Source organism: Thalia democratica, chromosome 1, assembly GCF_965202585.1.
Source record: "Thalia democratica chromosome 1, ktThaDemo2.hap1.1, whole genome shotgun sequence".
NCBI classification, from domain to species: Eukaryota; Metazoa; Chordata; class Thaliacea; order Salpida; family Salpidae; genus Thalia; species Thalia democratica.
The window spans coordinates 33,957,143-33,968,854 of NC_139165.1; the positions used below are offsets into that span (position 1 = coordinate 33,957,143).

Below are 11,712 nucleotides of genomic sequence, written 5' to 3' on the forward strand. Positions count from 1 at the left end.
ATAAGTATTTCTAGTTTTTGTATAAGTTTTTAGTAATTAAAAAATGTTAAAGAATCATAAATTTTCAGCTAAATCAAAATTTAAATAAAGTAGTTGCTTTAACTTTCATGAGATTATTACATATCGATAAAAGTACCATATTATTCAAATGTCTGTTCGAGTTGTTATATAGTGGTGTATTATCTAGTTGTTTTCAATTTTAGACAAAAATCATTATCAATTTATTTACACCTAATAATAACTAATTTTCACAGATTTTAATAAGTAAATAATAAAGATGGTGACTGAAAAATATGTTATAACCGGAATAATTGGAAAAGGAGCTTTCGGGTTAGTGAGAATGCTTGTAATATTAAGTTAAATTAGTTAAATAATAATAAAATTGGGGTCAATATATAAATCTTTAAGAAATTTTCATTCTTTTCATTCTTTTGATAGTACTTGGATCCAGCCGGATGTTATTTTCAAAAATAGATCTGAACCCTGCTGAATTTTTTCAAATAGATTGCTATGCTTATTAATTTTATATAATGTTTAAGTTCTTGTTAGTGAAATTTTAGTGTATTGTATTAAATATACTAAAAACTATACAGAGAAGTTTCTAAAGCAATAAGCAAAGAAACAGGAAAAACAGTTGCATTGAAAAAAGTTCTAATGGAAAATGAAAAAGAAGGGGTTAGTACTGTATGATTAAGTATTCTAACTTATCTAAAGTAATTTAAAAACAGCTTTGTTGTTGATTAATAATTTTTAAATAAGTAATTATGTTTAGTCTGTTAAAATTGTTTTTTTTCAGTGAAATTTGTTTTCAAAAGGTTTTTGTATTTTGAACTTATAATGTTTTTTATGAAATGTTTTAATGCGTATTTTTTTGACTAAATATGACTTTACTGAAACTTGTTTTTAAATTAGTTTTTATCTTTGACAAAATAACAATATTAAGAAAATTGTGTCTGATAAATTTAAACAGTATTTTAGGAACTACTTAATTTTTATTTTTGTTTTATCAATTTATAAGTTTGCAATTACTTCTCTGAGAGAAAACAAAATGATCATAGTCAAAGAATAACTTTAAAAAGTTGTATTATATATAAATATCATTTCATATAATTTCTTAGTCATTCATATCAGTCGTTTTTATTTTTATAGGTTAAAATAACTGCTTTAACAGAAATCAAAAGTTGCAAGAGTGTATCTCTTTCTGAATATATTTGTTTTAATTTTTGTATATTTACCAGTTTCCAAAGAGTGCTATTAACGAGATCAAAGTATTACAAGCCCTTAAACATGAAAATGTTGTGAATTTGATTGAAGTTTGTATCTCTACACCTACTAATTCGAACAGGTATATTTACGCGGTTATTTTTAACATCGTGAAATTATTAGTACTTGCAATTTTAAAATGTGCTTTCAAATCTTTCAAAACCCATACAAACTAAGATGTATCTTTACTATTTTTAAACAAACAGTTAATTTTAAATAAAAACTAGATTGTTCTTATATACTTTAATCTACTCTATTTAAGTTATCAATTTTATTGTTATATTGCTATAATATTAAGTGGGCCATTATAGTAGAAATAAATAGTGATAACAGAGAAGTGTATACTATCCTTAGCACCAAGGTTATAAACTTTATTGATTGATATGTTATAACTTCACTTTTAAAAAAAGTTTAGTGTTTTAAGCAGTTTAAACTTTTTTTTAAGTTTTTTACTGTATTGAAATGAAGTTTTTTTACTTTATATTTTAATTCATGTAATATTTAAAACAAATTTAATTTATTTATAGTACTTAGTAAGTTACATATCTACTTGTTTTTGTTTACATTATCATAAACATAAATATACATAAAAACATAAATACATATAATAATTTCAGACACAGAAGCGTTTTTATGGTGTTGGAATTTTGCCAATACGATTTGTCAAGACTTATCAGCAATAAATCTATTAATTTTCCCCTCGGTGACATAAAAAAGGTTTGTTCGATTGTATGTATCCGTTTTTATTTGATATAATAAAAAAGTCGTTTAAATGTACCTACAAGATTGTTACTTGACGAAAAAAAAAACGTAAGTTAGTTTATAAGTATAGGATTTCATCCGAAAAAACTAAAACTTAGTAATATTAATAAATAGTCGTTTGGTTTAACAAAAAAGTTAAATTCTTTCGGATAAATATTAAGTTGTTCTAGTTATCTTTGTATTAAAATATATATTTAACATGCACCTTTAAAATGGTTTTTACAATAATTAAAATAGATAAATTGATTAATTTCATTTAGTAGACGCCGTCTACTTAAAATTTCTTTCACATACATGTTTACAATGATACATATAATAAAAATGAATTATTCTTAATTCAACAGATAATGTTAGAACTATTTGAAGGATTATTCCATATGCATCGTTGTAAGGTGCTACATCTCGATATTAAATCAGCTAACATATTGATAACTGGAGACGGAACTTTGAAGATTGCTGATTTTGGACTTGCTAGGTTAGTATTACCAGCTAAATTTATGAAATATTCCATTTTGGATGATTTTTTGTCGAGTCTTAACAAAATTCTAGGTGTTTTCCCAATATTTGCTGATTAAGCATTTAAAAATTTTAAAAGTTCAATATTTAAATTAATTTTTTAAATGTTTGGGTAAGGTGGGTTAGGGTTAAGGGTATAAATAAAGTAAAACGGTTTTTTTTCTATTGATGATTCAGCAAATATTATGGGAAACATCTTTGCTTTAAAATCGAACCCTTTTTCGTCTATCAATCTATACTCAATTTTAAAAGGCTGCAGCTAAGAAAAGTATTAGTATAATTAAGTTCAATTATTTACAAGTTATTAGAGTTGCAATTGTTTTAGATCCTTCTTTAACGTCAGTTATCTAATTGAAACCCTTTTAACCTTAGTAACTTGTTTAATAAACACATTAAAAAATACTTTTTCAATAAGTCTCACCTATGAAAATCTGTTTAATTGTAACCGTAAGTTACTACACAACCAGCCTAACTAGGGTCAGTATAAATTTTAGATAAAAACTTAAGCTTGTTTAAAATCTTTTTTGCAAACCTAAAAGAAATAGGATTTGTTTTTTAATTCTCAAGCTAGTTTTTATTAATTCTTTCGCTTACTATTATCACTTTTAGAGTGTTCCAACTTGATAAATAGTAATTAATTATTTGTTTTTACTTTTTAAAGTTTTTTAAATAGTTCAATAAGTTTCAAATAAATTCTAAGTACATTTGCAAAACTTTAAAAGTTTACTTTTATTTATCTATAATCATGTTAAGATAAAGAAAGACTTTATATATTTTATCTATATGATGCTGTATTTTGTCTAATAGCAGATTTATTTACAAAAAGGTTTAAATAAAACAACCTGATATGTGAACAAGTTATATTTTTATGTTCACACTTCTCAAAGAAAGATAAACGAACTGAACATTGTATAAATAATAAGACTAATAATATTAAACTTTAAGAGGAAGAATCAAGTAGATACACAACAATTATATAAAACATTAAATAAAATACACTAACGAAATAACAATGCACATAAATAACACTTAATTCAGACCGTTCACAGTTTGCAAAGAAGGTGAAGAGAATAGGTATCCAAATATTGTGGTAACACTGTGGTACAGAGCTCCTGAACTGTTATTAGGTTAGATTATTTAGATTAGAATAAACAAACTTGTCTTGATTTTAAGGCGAATATAATTACTTGTTATTATACTTATCATGTGTTTGTAATATAGATATCTGAATTTTAATGTGAAAGAAATTAGTTGAAAAAGATTTATATAAAAACTTTTCGTACCTTACATTTGTATTACTATTTATTAGGTAAAAATATGGACCGCCAATTAATCTTTTAGAAGTCTGATGTATTTATATTATATTAAACTTTTATATTGTTTTAATAAGGTGACTAATTATTATCTTCATTAAGTGTTTTTAACAATTGTTTAAATTTTAGGCGAAAGAAACTACGGACCACCAGTTGACATTTGGGCCGCAGGATGTGTGTTTTGTGAACTTTGGAAAAGAAGACCTTTACTACCGGTTTGTGTTTAATTCCTAATATATATTATTAATACTAACTTAATGTTAATACTACATAGTCTACTGCAGGGTTTTTCTAACTTTTGTTTATGAGACTCCTTTGATAGAAATAGAATAGTTATAACCCTCTCCGACAAGATTTCTCACAAAACTATCCTTAAATACGCCTTAGACCTTTTCTTGGTAGGTGTCAGAAAAGCACAGCGTCACTTTACCTCGGGGTGACACTTTAGCACGGCGTCACTTTATCACGGAGTGACACTTTGGCACGGCGTCGCCTTAGCACGAGGTGATACTTTTACACAGCTTCACTTTAGCACAGAGTGAAACTTTAGCACGGAGTGTCACTTTTACACAGTGTCACTTTAGCACGGAGTGACGCTTTGGCATGGTGTAACTTTGGCAACGAGTGAAATTTTTAGACATAGAAATTATAAATCACTTAAAATGTTATTTTTAAATATTTTACAAACAAATAATTATGAAAATTAGTTCTTACACTTTTAAAAGTAGCTTATTATAAAAAAAGTTAAAACTAAAATAAAATAAGAAAGTTTTTAACTTCTATATATCTCACTTTTTATTTAAAACTTACGCTTAAAATTTAGCCTTAAAAAAATTATTTAAAGCAATTAAAAAAAGTTTTAAAAGTCCTAGAGCTTATATTTATTGCTAGCTTAAAAATTAGTTTTTTGTCGAAAACTTTAAAGTAAAAGGACCAAAATATTTTCATCTCAAATTAAATAGTAAAATAAGTTAATAAAGTTTAAACTTACATTTGTTTTAGTTTTAACTAAAGTTTAAACTTTTAAATCATTTAAAGCTTGTTAACTTTTAGTTTACATGTTGCATAGTTCATTTTAGAGAATTTTAAACAATACAGTACCTATTGTGACTCAAGCAAAAAAAAAAAGCAAAACAAATTATGTGACACTCCGTAAAAATTGACACTCCGTGCTATAGTGATACACCGTGCTATATTGTCACACTGTGCTAAAGTTGCACTCCGCGCTAAATTTTCAATCTGTGCTAAAGTGTCACCCATGCTTTTCTGACTCCTTCTCCCTTTTCTATGGCCTTGGGGCTCCCCGTTTTACAGCTTATGGTCCCCTAAATTTCTTATTGTTTCATAATATCTAGTTAAAGTCCACATGGTACCTTTTTAGCCCCTTTGCTGTTTCTGGTCCCAAAAAATAACTACGTGGCCCCTTTTTGGGAAACCCTACTCTGCTGAGTATTTGATAATATTAGATGTATTGACCATATTAATTCTTCACTGAGTTACGGTAGGCTTTACCTACTAAACATTGATAACGATAATTGTATTAACTGCATTATCATTTACTTGACTGAACAATTGATAATATGTTATAATAAGTACGTAATCAACATTAATAATACGCAATCTACTGAGTCTTTAGTAACAATAAACGTTTTTATTTTACTATCATTTACTTGACTGTACAATAAAGTTTGTTGAAGTCTGAAAAAGGTACAATAATTTTTAAATTTAAAACAATACTAATTTTAATTTTCTTTTTATACTAATAACTGCTTTGTAAATCAAATACTCTAAAAATTTGCACTTTTTTGATATATTGGTTCAGTCAGTTTAAGAGTTTTTTTTTATGAATTTATTTTCGGATTGATAAAACTGAGCTTGTTTATAAAATTTAACCTTATACCGTTTTTCATTTATTACAATTCCTTTCTACAGAAAAAAAGGAAATGAACGAACCTTAGCGTTTTATAGTTATAATAAAAATTGGATATGTTATAAATTTAGTACAATAATAAATAACAATTGTATTAATATTACTTAAACAGGGTAAAGAAGAAAGAAGTCAACTCAATTTGATAAGTAACTTATGCGGACCAATTACCCCGAAAGTTTGGCCTGGTGTTGAAAAACTACATTATTATCAAGAATATATTGTGAATGATAAAAACCAAGGCTATAAGTAAACAATAGTTAAATACATATTTAGGCGTTAAAAACTTACAACATTATCAAGATTATATTGTTAATGATAAAAAACAACAAAATATAATTAGTGGTTAATTACATTTTTTTCGTTTTTAAGAAATTGCAACATTGTCAACATTATTTTGTCAATTATAAAACTAACTGTTTTTTGAATATTTTATTAAAAGTTATAATTTTATTAACGTTACAATGTGAATAACAATATAAAGTATAAGCCAATTTGATCATTAATAATTTTTTTGAATGTTTTGTGTTTAGAAGTTAGAACTGTTAAAATATTACATTACTATTGAAAAATAAAGGTTTTTTGTACACAAGTTTGTTAATCTTTTTTTTTGAGATTTTTTTTCAATCATTATTGCTTTGCTTATGATAATAAACAGTATCATTGGTTATATAAAATAAATCAGCATGTGAAATTTTATTTTGGTTTTTCAAGACTGACTTGTAATAAAACATCTTAACTATAAGCGAAACTATAAATAAGCATAATTTCTCAATTAGAGTTCATATGCTGTTATATTATTTTTTTTTTACATTAATGTTTACTAACAGAACAAGGCTGCTTACAGGGATACTGAAGCAGAAAGTACAAGATAAACATGGAGTTGATTTGATTGACAAACTTTTGTGTTTGGATCCTAAAAAGGTAATTTACTTTACACATATATTCAATTAATTTTTTTTTAATAAACACATGCTATTATAACCTAATGTAAACATATAAACTGTCATAATATATACTTCTTGGTACAAATTTGAAAACTTATGAGGTTGTTGATAGATTGAAACATTAAACAAAACATGAACAACAGAATACTATACTTGAGTAAATCGTAATTATAATTGAAAATACTATATGACAAAATATTTTTTGTGAACTATCAAATTCGTTTTTATGTTCTTGAACTCAAGTTAAGAACTCTAAATGTTTTTTTTTAATTAAAAATGTGAATACTTAATTTGAAGCAATTATTCTACTTTTAAAACTACATTGTTTAGAAAAATTAAAATTGTAGCTTTCTTATATCTATCTTTATAACTAGAGCTGAGTAACATCAGTTCAAAAATTGTACAGATTTATCTTTTTCAAATTATTATTTTTTCTTTATTTTAACTTATAAAACGCAGGTATCTTCCTCAATGATTATGCTAAAAATTACTAGTATGCCATTTAACTTTAGAAGTTAATATACGAACTCATTGAACTCCTTGAAAACAATGAATACTAAATCAAATATAAGTTCAAAATTGGTACTTTTAAACCTTAAGATATTAATCTACTCAACAAGACTGTCTTGGACAGTATGTTAAAATGTACCTAAGTTTTGTGCGACTCGATAACCGAATGGTTTTTCGTGCACCAGATTCTAGGACCAAATATTTTAAATTTATTTTGTCGTTCAATAAATTGTTACATATGTAAAATATATAAATATATAGAAATTAAGTACAACAGAAACTTTATTGTCTTCATGTGAAAAAAAATAGCAAACAGTTTTTTAATAACAAATACACTCTATAAAAATTTACTCGATGGCAAGAATTATGAGTTCATTTAATAAGATCTTTGAAAATATATGATAGAAACAAATTTTAAAAAACAAATTTTCGACAGAGATTGACTGCAGAAGAAGCCTTACACCATGATTTTTTCTTTGAAGATCCTTTGCCTTTTGAATCACTGAAATGTTTGGAAACTTTAAAGGAGCAAAACAAGTATTTGCAACTAAATAACCAGAAACTAAAGGTTGTCAATTTTTTTACAATGTTTTATGTTATTTATAATGATGACGTTTATGTTGTACAAAATGTGTTTAAGTCATTATCTGACCTTCTCAAAAAGTTTTCGATAAAAAAAAAATAGTGATTGCTTTAGTATAAACTTTTTTTTTTTTGTCTTTAAATATATTTTTCTAAAATTCATTTAAACGATATAGTTGATTATATTTGATTTTTTAAATTATAAGTTTTTTAGACTACCAAGGAACACAACATCAGAAATAATCCATTAATAAGCTAAAAAAAATTATAAAAAAAGCTTTGAAATCAGCTTACTACTTTCTCATGCTACACTTATTATTTATTACTGATTTTTGTTGAACGTTATATAAACTTTATTACTAATTATTTAAAGGGGACGAAAGAACACCAACACAACAACAGACACCATCCTTACAACAAACATCATCACCAGGGGAATAATAATAAACAAAAAGAAGTAGTTGCATCAACGCAGTATCAAGAAAGAGTTTGGTAGGATGTATAACAACAATAGCATTATTCACATCGTATTACTTTTACTACATGGATCGTAAAATGTTGAATTTGTGGATATGTATGATTAGGGCTTTAACTTTTGCGCATTCTTTAGATAAAATAAAGTGTTTTAGTAGGATGCTTTTGTTTCTTAATTGTGATACTTTTAGTTTTAGTGATTGAATTTCTGCTCGTCTATATTTGTTAACATTTTAAAAGACTTTTTATCTTTTTATATACATATTCGAAAAATAATGTGATTATATAAAATTAATCACTTTCAACTGAGCCCACTCGAAGGGATATAAAACAATTTGTTAACAAAAAAAACCGAACATCAGTTCATAAACACAATTAAATTGTTTTATATCATTAGCTCTAGGTTTGAAATGAATTGCACTGTGCTAAACAATGGTGCAAAAGTTTTACAAAAATACATCGTTATTTGCATGTAACAAGGTTTAAAATTATAAAAATATCGGGTTTTAGTATTATAATAAAACAACCTTAGCTTTTAACAGAAACTATTTCTATATGACGGTTGTTTAGATTGTTTTTTGGTAGTTTTTAATATATTTTTTCAATTGTTGTTCTTTATCTATTAATACCTTAGTGCGTTTTTTAATAAATCTAATAATTTTAAAAAAGTTAAAAAATCTTTGAAAATGAATATCACATTTGTAACAGTTTAATTTTTTAAATTTACTTGCTAAAATAATATTCCAGTTACCTAAATGGCAATAATATGTAACTAAAATGTAGTTTAAACAGCTTATTTTAAGATTTTATCTAAACAAATTAAAAAAAAAAACAAAAACATACTAGTAGGTTTTATTTGATCAGAAAAATAAGTTCGATTAAGCAGGTTGATTTTATGAAAATTTTAAACTAAAGAAAACAATTTCAATTTATAACAAGTTAAAATAGAACAGTTATTAAAAATTCATTTTAATTAAAGCTAAATAGACATAAAATATTTAAGTTAAAACAAAGTATACTAAAATTTATATAAAAACAATTTTGTTAACATTAGTTTGGTTTCAAAATAAGCAGTGAGTAAAATAAATATAAATTCACAGTTTTTACTTAGGAATAAGTTTGATCAGGTTGGTTATGATCGGGTTATAATGATAGGAAAAAATGATCGCGGGTTAGAAATGATAGTAAACCAAAAAAAAAAAAATGTAATTAGCCAATTTTCATTCATACTAAGTCTGGCACTAAGAATACACATTTCTTAAAAACAATTAATCTTTTTTAAGAACTTATCAGCTTTTATTATTGAATTCACGGATGAAGGCAATAGGTTGATGCCATAAGTCTCAAAAAATCTAGAAATGCCTCATAAAAAATTTGAAAGATTGTGTTAAATTATGCACAAATGTTTTTTGTAATAATTACCACATGTATAAAAAAAAGGTCGCGTTTCTGACATCTAGCAAATACAACGAAAACACCGTTTACATAAACTTTAGATGATTTTTAGAAACTTTCATCCTTGCACCATTCGCTTTCTGAAAAACACCCAAAAGCAAACTGTAATGGACTCAAATATGCGACCTTCAAGTTTTTAGTAGTAATGTTTTTACATGTGGCAATGATTACAAAAAAAAAAATGTGCACAATATTATAACATTTTTAAAATGCATTATAAATACACTTCTCCACTTTCTGAAAAAAAAAAACCTGGAAATTCAAAAAACAATTACAAAAATTGATAAAATTTACATAAAATCATTGATTGCATTTATATATTTTTTTTAATCATCTTAAATTCTGCAAAAACTCTTTTTCAATAAATGTCTCATGTAAAACCATTCTCAGCTTAAAACTAGGTTGCACTTTATAGGTCCCATACAGTTTTTTTCAAATCATCTAAAACTTTGCACAGGGTGTTATTGTATTTTTATTGCCGGGAATTCGCCGTATTTGAAGGCGTATTAAAAAGATCGCCGTATTTGTAACCACTCTACTTATCGTTGCATATATACCGACTCCTTTAGCTTTATCTTATAATTTATGAAATGAAAGTCGTGTTCTCTTCAACCTAAAAAATTAATATCGTTTAATTATTTATTTTAATATCGAAACACCTGTACCATATATTCAGTTCTTCAAGTAATGATTTTTCTTTGTTTAAGCTTTTGTAATTACGAAAATACTTTAAATATTTTAAATCTTTGTCTACTTAGTACTAAAAAATCTCCTCTAGAAATAAATTGCTATATTACGAATTAATTTAGAAATAAGTTTGAGATAAAAATCAAGTATTAAACGTAATAATTTTATTTCTTATTTTAAACACATAAAAATGAAAACTTTTAACCTAAATGCTAATCTTAAAGAAAGAATTGATATAATAAAAAAAAAAAGGTTACCAAAGTAATTTTTGAGTAATAAAAATTTTGATGCTGTAACCAATCTACTAAATTACTAAAGGTAATTAAATGGGTATAGATATTGGTAGATAAGATAAATACTTCTAAAATACTTAAAAATAAACAAAAGTTTATTTACAAATATAAAACAATCACACGTCACACTAAGTAAAACTACAGTTTAACACAAATTATAATACAATTATAATAAGTATCTTATAACTTAATCAAGAAAACATCTTAAATTTAACGTGCTTGTAATGCATCTTAAATTTAAGCACACAAGGCACGTAGCTTGGTACGTGTTTGGTAAACATTTGTGCTCGCTTATCTTTCGATTATTTAGCTTTTAAGACCTTGTTCATGCAGCTTTAATTATTTTTTATACTTAGTTTCGCATACATTGACTGTACTCTCTAGCACTTTTAGTGTCATAAATATTGAACAAATTGAATACATCTAAATTAGAGGTGGGCAACGTACGGCCCGCGGGCCGAATTCGGCCGCCAAGTGAATAGACCGGTCTCCGACCAATTTTTTTAGATTTTGACAATTCCCAGCCCGCAAATGAAAATGACCGGCCCGCGAGCGAAGTGACAATATTAGTGCTCGCAGAGGGTCAATATTATGAATTTTTTATAATACTTGTTTTCATATTTTTCAAAACAAAACAGTACGAATTTGACTTTAAAATAATGCTAAAATAATGACTTATTAATTTTATGTGTACTAATAAATACACCATTTTGTCCTTATATTTTGTGTTGTTCTAACTTAGTTTGAAAACATTTGTGTCACATTACCTCAAGCAAAGTGTTTTTTCAAGTACGATATTTTGTTTACGTACCTTTGTCAATTACAATATCAATAATATTATATGACATGTGACACGTCTCAATCGACATCTTAAAGCAGGGGTTCCCAACCAGGGGTGCTCGCACCCCTTGGGGGTGCGAGACAGCATTCCAGGGGGTGTGAGATGGCTTTTTATTTTTGTATGATAAATAAGGAGATTTTCA

At 25.9% G+C, this 11,712-nt stretch overlaps 1 protein-coding gene across 1 annotated transcript; it reads left to right on the top strand.

Annotated features, from left to right (window-relative positions):
- Positions 1–277: 277 nt before the first annotated feature.
- On the top strand, positions 278–8,316 carry LOC145835472 (cyclin-dependent kinase 9-like). Its single transcript, XM_082943083.1, has 11 exons — positions 278–330; positions 594–675; positions 1,239–1,345; positions 1,881–1,980; positions 2,370–2,500; positions 3,580–3,668; positions 3,984–4,069; positions 5,897–6,030; positions 6,612–6,705; positions 7,675–7,806; positions 8,194–8,316. Exons 1-11 carry the CDS (start codon positions 278–280, stop codon positions 8,314–8,316), a joined length of 1,131 nt encoding a protein of 376 aa, XP_082799209.1.
- The last annotated feature ends 3,396 nt before the right edge of the window (positions 8,317–11,712 follow it).